Genomic DNA, 17,996 nt, shown 5'->3' with positions numbered 1-17,996 from the left:
TATAAAAAAAAAACACATGCAAAAAAAACAATAAGTGACACCACTTATCGATTTCACTCAGTTATCGATAAATCGATAGGTGGTCTCAGCCTTATCTTACACCGTAGCCAACCGACAGTACTATCAGAGCAGCTCTGGCAGAGAGTCAGGAAACATAGAAGAGTACAAGACAACAGTCTACACTCTGCGCAAGGCTGTTAAACTTGCGAAAAAGACATATGCTGACAAGATGGAGGCACAAATGGCACAGAATGACACAAGAGGCTTATGGCAGGGACTGTGGACGATAAATGACTACAAAGTCAGCGCCCCCTCAATGGGGAGCGACGACGCCTCCCTCGCGGACCAGCTCAACACCTTCTACGCGCGGTTTGGTGCAAACAGCGGCGCCGCTAGCTCAACGGCTAGTGACGTCACTGGCACGCAGGCTGTTGTGGGGGGGGGGGCATCCGCGGGGGGGGCGGGGACGCTCTCTCATTGACGGTACACAGTGTGAGAAGAGCATTTATGCAGGTGAACACCAGAAAGGCTGCTGGCCCAGATGGAATAACAGGACGCATACTTAAGTCCTGTGCTAACCAGCTAGCCCCAGTGTTCACCACCATATTTAATCGATCCCTGAAGGAGTCAGTGGTCCCTGCCTGCTTCAAGATGTCCATGTCCACCATTATCCCGGTACCAAAGAAACCCTCCCCAGCAGGTCTCAATGACTACAGACCGGTGGCACTCACCTCTGTGGCCATGAAATGTTTCGAGAGGCTGGTCAAGGATCACATTTGTGCCTCCCTCCCCAGTGATATGGACCCTATGCAATTTGCATACAGGCCAAACAGATCCACTGACGATGCGGTCTCCCAAGTACTGCACAGCACCCTCTCTCACCTGGACCGTCAGAAGGGGGGCTATGTGAGACTGTTGTTCATTGACTACAGCTCAGCGTTCAACACCATAGTCCCCACCAGACTGGTGGACAAGCTGATCGAGCTAGGTCTGAGCTCCGCTCTGAGCGCCTGGATACTGGACTTTCTGAGTGAAAGGCCCCAGGCGGTCAGGGTGGGGGGTCAGACCTCCAACACCATCACCCTGAGCATTGGGTCCCCCCAGGGCTGTGTTCTGAGCCCCCTGCTGTACTCACTATACACACATGACTGTGTGGCCAAGTTCAGCTCCAACTCCATAGTGAAGTTTGCGGACGACACAGTGGTGGTAGGGCCGATCTCGGACAACGACGAGAAGGCCTACCGGGAGGAGGTTGAGGTACTGGAACGCTGGTGCCAGGACAACAGCCTGCTCCTGAACATTGGTAAAACCAAGGAGCTGATCGTGGATTATAGGAGAGGACAGCAGGAGACACACACACCACTGAGGATAAACGGGGCTACCGTGGACAGGGTGAGCAGCTTTAAGTACCTGGGGGTCCACATCGCAGAGGATCTGACATGGACAACACACATAGAATCAGTCGTAAAAAAGGCGAAGCAACGCCTCTACCACCTGAGACAGTTAAGGAAGTTCAAAGTATCTGGGAAGATACTCCAGTCCTTCTACTCCGGAGCTGTAGAGAGCATCTTGACTGGAAACATCACTGCTTGGTATGGAAACAGCACGGCACAGGACAAGAAGGCCCTACAGAGAGTGGTGCGCTCAGCCGAGCGTACCACGGGTATTGCACTACCACCCCTGCAGGTTCTATACAACAAGAGGTGCAAATCCTGCAGAATAATGAAAGACCCACACCACCCCAACAACAGCCTGTTCATGCTGCTGAAGTCAGGCAGACGCCTGCGAACACCAGCTACTAGGACAGAGAGACTTCGGCTCAGCTTCTCCCCCCAGGCCATCAGAGCCCTGAACACTGAACTTTCCACACACAAGCACACATGAGCACACACACAACACACACACTGTACACGCTCACACACTAGCAGCCACTTTAACATGAGCAAGCACACACTCATGCTGCACACGCCCACACTTATGGCCACTAAGGAAAGGTCACTTTAAAAATAGTATAGTATAACCGGAGATTGTATAAATTAGCATGTACAGAAAGACTGTATAAATTAGCATGTACAGAAAGACACTACCAAAGGACCTAGCATGTCCTCCATGCTCTGTAAATAACTTATGTACATATACCGATATGCCCTAACATGTTACTTGTTTACTGCACAATGTTACTTGTTTATTGCACAATGTTGATTCTATTATATGTTACTTGTTTATTGCACAATGTTGATTCTATTATATGTTATTTGTATGCCGTGACAAATAAATCTCTTGACTTGACAATCAGAAAACAGGCCGACTGCCTCCTCCTCCTGTACTGTACTACTAGAATTCTTGAACCAATTTTAGAAAGAGAGTTGCTGTCCCAGCCAATCAGAAAGCCACTTGGGATGATTTTTGAGAAAGTGTTTTCATGCAGAATGCTATTTCTTAAGGATACTCTGGACTATATTACTATATTATGCGTTAACAATACCGACCAGGTATTAGTGCCTTGCAAAGTGCATATAGGAAAAAAACAACACAGTTGGTCTCACAGGCGTTTTCAGAGCATTACTTAATATATTAAACGTTGGCTGGCAACTGTGCTGGACAGCAGTGCTAGCCCCATTATTGGTTCAAGTAAACTAAGGCTGAGACGATATGCCATTTGGAAGAATTGATAAATCGGGACAAAATTATCGATAAATATCGATTTTCTTTAATTATTTTGCATGTGAAAAAGATATATAAAAAAAATCTTTTTTCACATGAAAAAAACAACGATAAATGACGCCACTTATCGATTTCACGCAGTTATCGATAAATCGATAAGTGGTCTCAGTTAAAGTAAACGTTGTGGTTTTGAAACGAGATCACATTGATGACAGTGACACAGCAAGGCATGGAGGACAAACCTTCTTTCTGTACAGCTTGGTGAATCGCTCCCGGAGCTCCACGAACGTGGGCTTCACGCAGGTGTTGTTGGCCAGAGCGAGCAGGGAGTGGGAGTGGCCCACGGGGGGCACCGAACACAGGCCCGTCTTCCAGCCCTCCAGGTTCCACGAGATGAAGGGCAGAGAGGGCCTCAGTCTGGAACAGGGAGGAAGAGGCCTGAGATTTACAGCAGAGAATAAGACTTGCCTTCTGTGGGTCATAACACAAGGGGTATGCAAAGCGGCAGGCGACGCTGGATTAAAAGGGTGATTCGTTACCTGCACTAAATTGCACAACATCAAGTGATAAAAATGAGGCGGAGATACAAGTCCACTGAGCAAACTGTAGGGCCTCTTTGGTGGTGGTGAAGGGGGGTGGGGGTAGTTCCCCTAGATTTACACTGTGGTCGCACATAGGTATGCACTCACATACTAGCTCCTGTTTCTATTTCTTTTGACAACTGCCACATGTAAAAAAAGAAATGAAGGGTGGTAAGAGGAGAGAGGAGCTGGAGCTGAATGGGCCAGTCATGAATCACGGCCGTGGTCTCAGCAGAAACACACAGCGGCTGAATGGGGTTACTATTCGTGAGGGGGCCATTGGGAAGGTGATGTTTGGGTCCGTGAGTGTGGTGGGCGGACTGGCATGTCTTGGCAGCCCAGAGCGGACCGCCCCGCCCCGCCCGGCCGGGGGAGAGATAGCGACTGCTCTGACCTCTCGATGTTCCTGCGGACGTCGGAGACCTGCACGTCGCCCCGGACCATGAGAGCGCAGGCCAGGTAGAGGCTGTGCTTGGGGTCCGCGCGGAGGAGCTGGTGGTCTTTACTGAAGGCGTCTGTGAACATCTGATCCAGCCTGGAGACCAGAGAGAGACACAAACGAGCTATAAATCTTTAGCTAAAAAAGTATTATTTTTCCTGTTCTCTTGTCTTGTGACACCAATGTTATTGTTATCGTCTGTTATTACATGGCGTTTTCACATTCGCCGAAATGCTTGCTTGTGATTGGTCAATAGCCCCCCGACAGCGGTCATTATCAGACAATAATGACCGCTGTGGGACAATAATGACCGCTGTGCGCAGCTGTGCGCAATCAAGCCCCACTGACACACACTGTTTCAGTGCAATTAGACACTGCCGGTGTTCTGCTGCCGGCGATGACAGGGGGCGGAGCCAGAACGCAGCCAGAACGCAGCCAGAACCAGTGTTGCGAGTCGATGTAAAATGAATTAGGTATATTGTTAGTAAGTTAGCCATGTAATAAGCGGGATAATGTATAGCTATACTCGATCATTGTCGCAAAATAATTGACCTTCACTGACGTTTAAAACACCTCGCCGAGGCGGCTCGGTATTTTAAAGTCTGTGTCGGTCAATTATTTTGCGACAATGACCTCGTAGCTATACATTATCCCTTACTTAACACTTTGGTTGCCTTGGGTTAAATTAATGATATACCATAGGTTGCCGGCTCTATTTGTCTATGGAGAAGTACCCCTTCTTTGCATGGCTATAACTTTTTAAATTCTATTGCAACATTGCCATTATTAGGGCCCATTCAAAGTCCTATATGTATTGTTCATTGTGTAGCAACGTTAAACTTTTTCATTCACATATTCATAGTAAAGTATGGTCTAATGTATAAGTATGTTTTCATCTCTTTCTGCAGCTTTCTCCAGAACGTGATCTATAGCCCCAAATGCATTATATTGATGATGCAATACAGTTTTATGGCAATCGGCGCGATATAAAAAATTCCAACTAGACGTACTTCTAGAAGTTACTACACGTCATCTGATGTTGACCGGATGGGCTAGGGGGCGTTTATAATTCCGTGGGCAGCGTTATACCAATCATCTAATGTGGGTCAAATGTTGATAATAGCAGTTAGTATCGAAGACGGTAACGTTACACGCTGAAACTCACCCCAGTCTCCGCGCGCCGTTGGGCGATCATCGTCGAGTTGAAATCTTATCATTATGGGATGTAAATTTACCCGGTCCATCTCCAGCTTGTATAATGGTATATACGTCCAAATCATGTTGTTTATCGAGTTATTGGCAATCGATCACTGTGTAGTGTGACGAGCCAGAGTCGCGGGACCTATAGCGAGCGCCGGAAGTACTACGGTCGTCTAGGACAACCTCTATTCAACATCCTGTTTGGCGATTGCGCCGATCGGCCACCAGATGGCGCTCCTGAACCGCCAGAGAGCTCAGTGGGTCCTGCTGGTGGATCTCAGGCCAGCGGAGGGGACATAATGAATCCGATCGCAGATTTTTGAAATATTAATATAAGGACGCTGTACAGCGTCCCCCGGCAACTTGAGCATGGCCAGCAATGACGTGAAAAGACGTTTCATGGCAGTCAAAGTGTTAACCTGTTAATTATTATTATTATTATATATATTTGATTTGATTTACTCCTTCATTTATTCTTTATATTATTTATTATTGTGTTCTGGTATGTCTTGTTATATGTTATGTGAAAAAAAAAAAGAAAAAAACATTTTATCACAAAAAAAATAAAATCTTTAGCTAAAAAGATAAAAGGAAATAGCCGTAGGGGGCGCCCAGGCAACGACAGCCTTACCTCCTGGTGGGTATGTTGACGTCTGCCAGCGTGTAGAGAGGGGTGAGGCTGGACACCAGGTAATGGAGACGAGGAAACGGGACCAGGTTCATGGCGATCTCATTCAGGTCCATGTTGAGAGACCCTTCAAAACGGGCTGAACTGCAACAGAATATCGACATCATTATTGGTACACAATAAGGTTCAGACAACTCAAGAGAGTCCGTCCGCTTTATCAGAGTGATGGATATTATTGTTGTTGTTGACCCCTTTCAAAGTGCAAGGAGGTAGGGCTGGGCGGTTAATTGAGTTTCAATTTCAATTATTGTGCCGCATGCCATGTTGCTCTCATTTCGACTTGTGTTGTAAATGCAGCGCATCCTAATAATAATTTTTATAATAATGCAGGACCTCTTTAGGGGGTCTTTATTCGGCATGCAACGAACTGGACATGCAATTGGAGCGGCACACACACACCGGGATACACACACACACACACATTGTCTTTTTCTCAGTCGCCCGATGCGATTGAGTCTCTGCGCCTAACCCATCCCGTCGTCCTTCCCCCCATGGGCAGCCGGGAGTAGATAAAGCGTCAACGTGAGCCGCGCCCCGGGGACCAATCCAAGTGCTCCTGTCAGTCTTCGTGATCTGTTGTTGTGCATGTTTTTCCATTGGGTTTATCTTATCGGGGGGGAAACCCTTGCGAGCACGGGGAGAACAGGCAAACTCCACACAGAAAGGCCTGGGAGATACCCCACCTGGGTACCTGGCATCATCAATCATCATCAATAATAAAGTATCTCTAATCAACAGCTCACTGACTGCCCGCATCGCCAATTCCCCCACCCTCGCCCCCCCCACCAACATTTTTCCCCCACCTGACTCCATCCCTCCCACCCCTTTTACTGCCTTCGCCCCAGTCGACTCCTCCTTCATCATGGACCTCATGACCACCTCCAAGACCACTACCTGCTCCCTTGACCCCCTACCCACTACTCTCACCAAAGCCTGCCTCCCTGCTCTCATCCCCCACCTCACCGCCCTTTTCAACCAGTCACTATCCCTAGGCCACGTCCCCTCCCCCTATAAACTCGCCGCTGTCACCCCTGTCCTCAAAAAACCCACTCTTGACCCATCCAGCCTCTCCAACTACCACCCCATATCCAATCTTCCTTTTTTCTCAAAAACACTGGAACGCATTGCTGCCTCCCAACTCCACTCCCATCTCCAGTCCAACACCCTCTATGAACCCCTTCAGTCTGGCTTCCGTCCCGCTCACAGCACCGAAACTGCACTGGTTAAGGTCATCAATGACCTCCTCATCTCCGCTGACTCCGGTGCCCTCAACATCCTGATCCTACTTGATCTCAGTGCAGCCTTTGACACAGTGTGTCACTCCATCCTCCTCCAAAGGCTGCACCAACTGGGTGTTGAGGGCACAGCACTTGGCTGGTTCTCCTCCTACCTCACAGACAGACACCAATTCATCTCCCTCTCCGGCCACACCTCCTCCCCCTCCCCAGTCACACAGGGGGTCCCCCAAGGCTCAGTCCTTGGCCCCCTGCTCTTCATCTGCTACATTCTCCCCCTTGGTCACATCATCCGTAAATACCACCTCAACTTCCACTGCTATGCTGACGACACCCAAATCTACATCAGTACACAATCCCCCCACAGCCCACCCCTCAGTCACATCGAATCCTGCATCACTGAACTCCAAACTTGGATGACTCACAACTTCCTCAAACTGAACAGTGACAAGACTGAACTTCTCATCATTGGCACCAAAACCACCCTCACCAGATCCGGACACATCACACTCACCATCAATGACTCCACCATCACCCCCTCCCCCCTAGTCCGAAACCTTGGTGTCCTCCTTGACCCCACCCTCTCGTTTGACCCCCACGTCCGCTCCATTGTAAAAATATCCTACTTCCACCTCCGCAACATCGCAAAAATCCGTCACTGCCTCTCCGCCCCGCTGCTGAATCCCTCATTCACGCCTTCATCTCCTCCCGCCTGGACTACTGCAACTCCCTCCTCACTGGTATCACCTCCCGCTCCCTCCATAAACTGCAAATGGTCCAAAATTCAGCCGCCCGCCTCCTCACTAACACCCGGTCCCGCGAACACATCACTCCTGTCCTCCACTCCCTCCACTGGCTCCCGATCAAACACTGCATAAACTTTAAAACGCTACTCCTCATCTTCAAAGCCCTCCACAGCCTGGCCCCCCCTTACCTGACTGATCTCCTTCTTCCCTACCGCCCCACCCGTTCCCTCCGGTCCTCCTCCACTGCCTCCCTCACTGTCCCGACATCCAAGCTTAAAAACTTCGGAGATCGGACCTTCTCTCGTACTGCACCCCGACTCTGGAACTCCCTCCCCCAGTCCATTAGAGACTCCCCTACACTCTCCACCTTCAAAGCTCGCCTCAAAACCCACCTGTTCTCCCTTGCCTTCAACCCCCACCCCACCCTTAAACCCCCCCCCCCCCTCCAACCTGATTGATGTCTGTCTCCAGTCTTTTTTGTGCTTTCATGCTGTCTCCCCTGTTCCCCCCATGGTCTCATGTTCCTTTTGTTTTTGTTTCTTTGTTGTTTCTTTGTTTTTGTTTCTTTGCTTTTGTTTCTTTGTTTGTACTCTTGCTCCCGACTACTGTCAGCGACTTCGGGTTACTGAGAAGCGCTATATAAATTAAATGAATTATTATTATTATTATTATTATGGAAACCTGGTCCCCAAGCGGGAATCGAACCCTGGACCTTCTTGCTGTGAGGCGACACTACACCACCGTACTACACCACCATACCTCCTTCCTTTACAGCAGTGCACTCTGTGTGTTTTCTCTGCATATTGTAACTATATTGTATTGAATGAACCAAGCAAGTAAATACGGAAGCGTATTGCTGCCACACCAGAAAAAATATATATCCGTATCGTATCACGTTATAACAAAGGTTTCACATTATAACGTGATAACTTCTTGTTTTAACATAAAACGTTTCACATTATAACGTGAAACCTTTATGTTATAACGTGATAAGAAGTTATCACGTTATAACGTGAAACGTTTTGTTAAAACAAGAAGTTATCACGTTATAACGTGAAACCTTTATGTTATAACAAGAGGTTATCACGTTATAACGTGAGACGTTTTATGTTCAAACAAGAAGTTATCACGTTATAACGTGAAACCTTTATGTTATAACGTGATATGGATATATTTTTTTTCTGGTGTGGCAGCAATACGCTTCCGTAAGTAAAAGAGAGAGAAAACACTGGACACAAATCATGAGTAAAAAAAACACTACAAATGCCACATCAGATGTAGATTGGGTTACACACGCTATGCATACGTTTGTAACTAGAGAGCTCATCATTTAGTGGCACCACACAAGTGCTGGCCAATCAAAGATCAAAGACGAGAGGTCTGTCATTATCATTACCACACTCTTTAGCTCAGTAGTCTGAATCACTTGGCATTATGGTCGACTTATATGCCTTCAAAACTGCACACTCATGTGTAATTGATACCATAGAAATGCATAATAATATAGCCTGATTAGTACGGAAGCGTATTGCTGCCACACCAGAAAAAATAAATATCCGTATCACGTTATAACATAAAGGTTTCACGTTATAACGTGATAACTTCTTGTTTTAACATAAAATGTTTCACGTTATAACATAAAGGTTTCACGTTATAACGGGATAACTTCTTGTTTTAAGTTATCACGTTATAACGTGAAACGTTTTATGTTAAAACAAGAAGTTATCACGTTATAACGTGAAACCTTTATGTTATAACGTGATACGGATATTTATTTCTTTCTGGTGTGGCAGCAATACGCTTCCGTACTAATCAGGCTATATTATTATGCATTTCTATGGTATCAATTACACATGCCATACATGGGAGACTTTGTAATTATTTGTTATTTAGGATTAACTTGTGACTAATTTACATAATGCAACCACTTTTATTTAACCAATGTATAGACATAGTGTAGCAGCCAGTAATGTCATACGTTTCAACCTTTCAGGTGAAGAACCTTGAGTCTGTTTTAAATGTCTTTGGACAGTCCCATGTATTTGCAGCTGTAAAGTCAATCCAAGTAACCACAAATCAGTTACAGTGTGAACGTCATACATCACCCAGAAGGACTCAAACTCTACCATCTTTGAACTCAACCTAGAGCTGGGCGATAGGCCCAAAATTTCATATCATAATATTTTCCACTATAACAGTATTTGACGGTCCAATACAAATTACAATGTGACATGCCATACTTTCTTATGACTTTATCTTGTAATACAATTGTCATAGTCCGTTCTATTTTATAATTTTTAGACCCTTTTTGGTAAGACTTTATAATAACACTCAGTTATAAGCCCTTTATAAGGTATTTGTAGATAATGAACTAATCATGAACAAATCATTTATATACATTCGTAAATTATTATTAAATCATTTATAACTATATTTGTATAACATTTACAAATTAGTTCTACATTATTTATAACTCATTATCAACATTGTTTGTACTTGATTTGTTCATCATTAAATAATGTTGTTTAATGTGTAGTAACACATTTGTAGATGCTTTGAAAAATGGATATGAAAAAAACGACTATGATATGATATGATACATTTATTTATATTGCGCCCCTCAACCAATAGTTACATCGGCCCGGGGCGCATACCGAGAGAGAAAGAGAAAACAAACAAAAAAGACAGGAACAAAACGAAAAACTGAAAAATACAGGCAGTCCAACCAATCAGATAGAGAAACAGACAGACATAGTACACCACACATACAACAAAACAAAAAAAGAAAAAACTAGCTCATGGATTGTTTATGGCGAATAGGTGGGTTTTGAGCATGGCCTTAAAGGTCCGTAGGGTGCTTGCAGATTTCAGGTTGAGTGGGAGCTTGTTCCAGAGTGTCGGAGCTGCGACTGTGAAAGCCCGGTTTCCCTTTGTCACCAGTCTTGTGTGGGGGATTTTTAGGCAGATTTGGTTGTTTGAACGGAGGGATCTGGAGCTGGTTGATGGACCAGGAGTTCTTTTATGTAGGCTGGGGCGAGACCGTTTATGGCTTTGTATGTGACTATACTGTACCTCCATTTATTTGTTCATGTTCAACAAATGATTTGTTAAGACATTCATAAAACATCTATAAATCATTTGCAGATGCTATTGTGTGCCCTAATCTGAAGTGAAGCCTATTCATCATTAACCCTTTAAATCGCCAAAAACGCCGTAGGACGTCTTTTCCCGCCATGCTCATTCTGCCAAAGACGCCGTACCACGTCTTTGATATCAATATTTCAAAAATCTGTGATCGAAATCATATTTCTCCCCCGGAGACCCGAGATCTCCTGTTGATCCCCTCTCAACTCTCCAACGGTTCAAGAGCGCCATCTGGTGGCCGATCGGCGGATCGCCCAAACAGGAAGTGATGCGCCGGAAGTGGTGCTCTCCCATATTTCGTCCGGGCACTCGCTATCGTTAGCGGGACGCCATCTTGATACACTGGACATCGATCGGTTGCAAATAACTCGATAAACAACATGATTTGGACGTATATAGTATTATACAACCTGGAAATGGATCGCATATTTCTACATCCCATAAGATTCAACGTTATTAATGTAAAGTTAGCACCCACCACATCAAGTACATCTACACAACAAGAGTTGTAGGTCGGAAATGATGGAATAGATTTACCAACAAAAAAGGTGTTTAGCCTGCTCATACCTTAATAAAAGCGTGGGGCAGCACGAATAACTTGGTTCTGCTAATATATCGTGCTTCCATTCAAACAGATGGCAACAAACATGAAGTCAAGTCTCACTCGCGTGAGACTTCCGTCTACACCCTGGCCAGGGTACTCCTGGGTCCTAGTGCCCACCCACGTTACACTATATGTTATGCACATGTATTTTATAGGTTAATAAAATTGCATTTATCTATAGTCCTCCTAATTCTGTCACTGTTTGATGTCACAAAGAAGGGTGTTGTATCCGAAAGCTGTCTACAACATTTGTAACAGGTGATGAAAAAGTAAACAAATAATTGACTATTAGACATTTGTTAATGATGAATAGGCTTCACTTCAGATTAGGGCACACAATAGCGTTTTTCATATCCAACAGTGGCTCAGGAGGTAGAGCAGTCGTCTGGCAATCCGGAGGTTCCCGGTTCGATACCCGCTCCTCCCGGGCAGCGTGTCGATGTGTCCTTGAGCAAGACACTTAACCCCTAATTGCTCCCGATGAGCAGGTTGGCACCTTGCATGGTTGCCTCCGCCGTCGGTGTGTGAATGTGTGAGTGAATGGGTAAAAATGTGAGTAACAAATTGTAAAGCGCTTTGGATAAAAGCGCTATATAAAAAAGCAACCATTTATATCCATTTTTCAAAGCATCTACAAATGTGTTACTACACATTAAACAACATTATTTAATGATGAACAAATCAAGTACAAACAATGTTGATAATGAGTTATAAATAATGTAGAACTAATTTGTAAATGTTATCCAAATAGTTATAAATGATTTAATAATAATTTACGAATGTATATAAATGATTTGATCATGATTAGTTCATCATCTACAAATACCTTATAAAGGTCTTATAACTGAGTGTTATTATAAAGTGTTACCCTATTGGTAAACCGAATCATTTTTTTTTTTTTTTTTTTATTGGTCTTTTTCCCCCTCCATTTTCCTCCGATTTTCTCCCATCCCAATGTTAGTCGTATGCCAATTCCCAGTCCCTTCCTGGTCGCTGCGCTTTACCCCCCACAGTCAGATCATTTGGGAGAGTGGAGGCTACCACGTGCTTCCTCCGACACACGTCCAGCCAATCACCGCTTCTTTTCACCTGGCAGCGCGGATCCTCATTGAGAGGGCGTAGCGTGTGGGAGGACCACACTATCCCCCTCACGTCCAATCCGCGCTTAGCAGGCGCCCCGACCGAACTGTAGGAGTCGCTGTTTACAACGACCCGGACCCACCCCGCCAGCTTCTCCCACCCTCTGATACAGCCAATTGTATCAGTGCAGACGGCCAGCCAAGCTGGTGACAACCCCGGAGCTGTGAGCTGGATTCGAACAGGCGAACCAAGCTCACAGCTCCGGGGCTGGTGACGAACGCAATCTCCGCTCGACCACCTAACCGCGGTAACCGAATCATTTTAAACAATTTTTATTATTTGTATTACTGAATGAAACTGTAAACAGAGAACCGATTGGGATGCTAGATCCTAATGTGAAACACTGTGATTTACCTTACCTTGCTACAGTACCTCTCTATCTTTTTTATGCTCGCTTATGCCTGTATCTTTTACTGTTGTGAAGCACTTTGAACTGCAACTTCTGTATGAAAAGTGCTATACAAATAAAGTTATTATTATTATTTATTATTATTATAGTCCCATTTCATTCAAAATGGTTATTTTATTTGACTTTTTAATATTGCTGCAGTATATATATATATATATATATATATATATATATATATATATATACATACATACATATACACTTATTTTTCGTACAATATGTATATAGCATGGACAACGGTATAGACAAGATCCATACCTTTGCATGGATCAACGATGATATACCTTCATATTTGATACACCTCCCAGCCATAACTCAACCTCTAATATCTAACTATGAATGTACACAACACTCGCAACTTACTTACCACCTTTAAATCATTAAGGTTTGAAAACATTGCTCATCTGAAAATTAAAAGATGGACTTATGGTTGTTGTATCCAAGGGGTTAATTTGAACACGGGCACGCCTGGCGTGACGACACCCTGCGTCTCCCCAGTGCTACTCCGCTTGTACCACACCTGGTGATGTTGAGCAGCAGATTGGCCACAATGTTGTTCATGGCGTCGAAGGGCTTCTCTGCCCCGCTGAGCCCGCCTCGGCTAGAGATCACGCTGCCGTCTCTCTTGATCACGGAGCCTGGATTTCCTCTCTGAGACATGCGCCTGATCTTGTTGACAATGTCAACCAAAGACTGGAAGCAAGGAATGAGAATTAGGATTGAATGTTAGAATAAATACGTCCCACTTTAAATAGACAGGGTCAATTTTCAGAAAATCATAACCCTGAAGGCATTTCGTGTTTATTTTTGGTACACAACATTTCTAGGGGTATTACGGGGTGCTGAATCCAAATCTGCTGTATACCAAGCTCAAAAATGTCAAATAAGGCCTCAAAATTGAAAAATCCAACATGGCCGCCAGCGCCAGGCTGAAATCTATTTAAGTGCATATCTTTTTGACTATAAACAAGGTAGAAACATCAATGAAATGTGTTTTTATATGTTTGCATACATGAGGAATTTAAAATCATATCCTGATTTTAGATCAGTTGTGAAAATGTTGCTTGAAACTCATATTTATAGCAGAAACGGTGGTCGTTATTGATGCATAACTCATCAACCAACTAAGAAAGAAAAGCAGGATGATCCCAGATTAATCAACATGCCATTTATGCAAATTAGATAGTCCTTAATATGCGTACAGTAGCTTAGGTACAGTAATTTATTGTCAGTCATCAATCGTATTCAGGCAGGTGTCGCAGGTGTCTTGCAGTTGCATGATTCATCCAATGCCACTTTTTCTGAATAGAATAGAATAGATTATAATATAATAAAATAAAAAGATTATTTTACCATATCAATATAAGTGAATGTTCAAGTTTCTTTATTAGTTGTCATACAGAATACAGAATACTTTGCATGAAATGTTTCTTTCTGTGTTGCTCCTGAGAGTGTGCTAGATAATAACAAGATAGTATAAAATAAGTATAATAAGTATAAAATAGAAAGTCAAGAAGTCAAGTACGTAAACAAGTGTAAACAACAAAATTGTTCAGTGTATCTATATATACAGTATGTACAGCTGGTACAAAAATGGTGAGGTATAGCTTAGCTTGTGGTGCCACCTTGTAGTGGTGAGGTGCAATAAGGAATGAGAATGATGTGCAATTTCCTGTTTGTAAAGTGTCTAAAGTGTAAAGTGTGTCTAAAGTGGGGTGCTACAGTGTGTTGTTTATTTAAGTGAGTGTATGTGCGCTGTGGGTGTGTTGATGGTTTGCTTATTGTTCATTGTTCATTCATTGAGAATCCTGATGGCCTGGGGATAGAAGCTCCTTCTGAGTCTCTCTGTGCTTGCCATGAGACTCCGGTATCGCTTGCCAGACCGCAGCAGTTCAAAGAGGCAGTTGTTTGAGTGGCTGGAGTCTTTGATTATTCTCTTAGCCTTGCCCATGCACCGCTTGTTGTAAATGTCTTGGAGAGTGGGAAGCCCACCTTCAATTGTGCATTCGGCTGAACGGGCCACTCTCTGTAGTCTGCTACGGTCTTGTCCAGTGCTATTCCAAAACCAGGAGGTGATATTGCCAGTCAGGATGTTCTCTATTGTGCATGAGTAGAAGTTCTTGAGAATCTTCTGACTCACCTTGAACTTCCTTAAGCGCCTAAGGAAGTAGAGGCGTTGTCGTGCCTTCTTGATAACACTGTCAATGTGTGTGGTCTATGTCAAGTCCTCGGATATGTGGACTCCGAGGTACTTAAAACTGTTCACTCTCTCAACCGGTGCCCCGTCGATGCTGAGGGGGCTGTAGTCCCTGACCCCGACCTCCTAAAGTCCACAATCATCTCCTTTGTTTTGCTGACGTTCAGGGAGAGGCTGTTCTCTTGACACCATCCCGCTAGAACCTTAACCTCTTCCAGGTAGGCCCTCTCGTCGTTTGCAGAGTTCAGGCCCACCACTACTGTGTGGTCAGCAAATTTGATGATTGTGTTGTTGTTCCGCTGTGCCACACAGTCATGTGTGTACAGGGAGTGGAGGAGGGGACTCAGGACACAGCCCTGGGGGGGCCCTATGTTGAGAGTGATGGATGAGGAGGTGCAGTTGCCTGCTCTCACCACCTGGGGTCTGCCCATCAGGAAGTCCAAGACCCACTGGTAGAGGTCATAGTTCAAGCCCAGGTCCCTGAGCTTGGCTATGAGTTTGGAGGGGACTATGGTATTGAATGCTGAGCTGTAGTCGAATAGCATTCTCACATAGTTCCCCTGCCTCTTGTCCAGGTGTGATGCTGCTGTGTGCAGCACATGGGCTATGGCGTCCTCCGTGGACCTGTTGGGGCGGTATGCAAATTGCAGGGGGTCCAGGTTGATGGGGAGGGAGGAACAGATGTAGCCCTTCACTAGCTTCTCAAAGCACTTCATGGCTATGGAGGTGAGAGCTACAGGGCGGTAGTCGTTGAGGCAAGCAGGCTTGGATTTTTTTGGTACAGGGATAGTGGTGGACTTCTTCAGACAGGTGGGGATGACAGCCTGTTCTAAGGACAGGTTAAATATGTCAGTGAATACCGGGGCCAGTTGGTCGGCACAGACTTTTAGGACGCGCCCGGTGATACCGTCCGGTCCTGCTGCCTTCCTGATACACTTTCTTAAACGTCCTCCTCACCTCATGTTCTGTTATCCTGAACACTGAGTCTCCATCAGCAGTGCCCCCCCCCCCCTCCATTGCAGTGGTTTGTAGGCTGGTGCTGTTATTCCCAGCCTCAAACCTTGCATAGAAGTTATTGAGATCATTTGCCAGTTGGATGTCACTGTTCAGTTTGAGGGAGGTGCCTTTGTAATCTGTCATCGTTCTGAGGCCCTGCCACATAGCTCTAGAGTCAGCCTGTTCATATTGAAGTTAAATTTTATCCCTGTAGCGCCTTTTTGCTTCTATTACTGTCCTCCTAACATTGTATCTCGCCACCTTGTGGTCATTCATGTTGCCTGTCACAAGCCTGGCGTTGTATGCTGAGGTGCGCGCCTTCAAAACCGCCCGCTCCGCTCCCCGCGCCGCTCACATGCCCTGGTACACCCACATGAAGTGAACTGCCTGCATGCTTTAGGCATGGGTGGCAGAGAGAGTAGCCATGGCACTAGCTGTCCTTCCTTGTCCTTCCCATTTCATCAACAGGAGGAAGATCAGGGTGTGGCAGGTGAGCTTGGTTCCAGATGCTTGCTTGATAGTGTGAGCGCATGATGTGGAACTTCACTGCATCTGAGGTTGGTGGCAGAGTCTCTTGTGGACGGCCTTTGCAGAATAACTTGACTCTTGCTTTGTTGCACGTATCCACCTCAGGCGCACCATAGATCTTGTAGATGAATCTCTCTGTTGATGTCACAAGATCTTCTGTGAAAGGGCCCTTCCCTAGGCCAGCAAGATCAGTGTGATGGTGCTCGAACACCTGCCAGGCTGTTTTCTTTCCATGACCACTGAACTGGGACACACTGTCACATCCGGTGAGGGCATGGAAGGCAAGGATTGTGTCCAGTTGATCATCAGATAGTAGCTTTCTAATGTCATGTACTGGAAAATATTTTGGATCCTTCGATGTCCCAGCATTCATGTAGAGATGCGTATCGGATTCTGTCATAGTGAGCCAAGAGTAGAAGCAGCACATCTGTGTCACACGCTGACACAACGATTGTTTCCACTGGAGCCTGGATGAGAGAATCAGATGTGTATCAGCTTCCTCATGGTCAGCACTCAGAGAGGAGACTTCAAGATCTGGATCTGTTGAATTGACAGTTGTCGCTTCAGTAAACCTCCCTGATACTACAACTACAGGTTCATCATCCGGGCTGTGTTCTATCAGGTGGTTTGAGAGTAGTTGAGCGATATCTGATTTGTTGTCTTCAAGGGCCATGAAGCTCGACCAATCGGCAGGAAGTGGAACAGACTTGTTTTTGATTTCACAACGTACTGGTCTGTGGCGCTGTTTGCGTTCACCCTTGTGCCTGTTTTGATGGATTGGTCATGGTATCTGTCAAAGACGACATCTACCCTCTGGTATTTTGCTCCCATCTTCAACACGGTGTCAGTGAACTTGTTGGCATAGTCACCAAATGTTGTAGTGTCAGGTGGCTTTCCGAGTGCCATTACCAGAGCTTGGCCATCAATGACCAGGCAGCTGGGTCCCTGAAGGGTAAGATCTGCAGGGGTTTTAACTTGTTTCGTCAGTATATTTGCGAACACAGACTTGTTGGTGGAATGTAGACTCCCGTTAGTTGTGGCCAGAGATGGCGGGATGGGCATGAGCTCATGTTGGAGGATATTGTCAAGGTCTACCTTACGACCTGCTCTGTAAGCTGTGATGAGCCTTTGTAGAATCTGCCTGTCCACTTTGATGGTGTTTTGCTTGTTCTTAAGTTGCACAACTTCATATAAAGAGGCAAATGTCTTGGCTTTGTTCTTTCGAATGGGTGATTTCAGGTTCAGGTGCTGGTCACTATCTGGAGGTTCACACAAACGTTTGTCCACAAACATGTTCAGTTGTGCCTATCCAAGGTGTTCTGCGCCAAGTATGGATTCTTGAATCTCCGGTGTGACTACGTCCTTGTTGATGTATGTAAGAAAACTTACAAAAGCACATTTAATTCAGGTTTGTACCTTGTGTAG

The 17,996-nt window shown here is 45.3% G+C and overlaps 1 protein-coding gene across 1 annotated transcript in view; it reads right to left on the bottom strand.

Annotated features, from left to right (window-relative positions):
• The window catches only part of tube1 (tubulin, epsilon 1), a 31,656-nt gene that overhangs the window by 1,264 nt on the left and 12,396 nt on the right, over window positions 1-17,996 (bottom strand). The window contains exons 8-11 of the mRNA XM_084315015.1: window positions 13,371-13,543; window positions 5,516-5,656; window positions 3,640-3,780; window positions 2,907-3,081 (exon numbers count right to left, since the gene is read on the bottom strand). Of these exons, the coding sequence (XP_084171141.1) occupies window positions 2,907-3,081; window positions 3,640-3,780; window positions 5,516-5,656; window positions 13,371-13,543 (630 nt within the window). The remainder of the gene's footprint in view (window positions 1-2,906; window positions 3,082-3,639; window positions 3,781-5,515; window positions 5,657-13,370; window positions 13,544-17,996) is intronic.

The sequence above is a fragment of the Notolepis coatsorum genome, assembly GCF_963971535.1.
Source record: "Notolepis coatsorum genome assembly, chromosome: 5".
In the NCBI taxonomy this organism is placed as follows: Eukaryota; Metazoa; Chordata; class Actinopteri; order Aulopiformes; family Paralepididae; genus Notolepis; species Notolepis coatsorum.
This window is presented reverse-complemented; position numbering and strand designations above follow the sequence as displayed.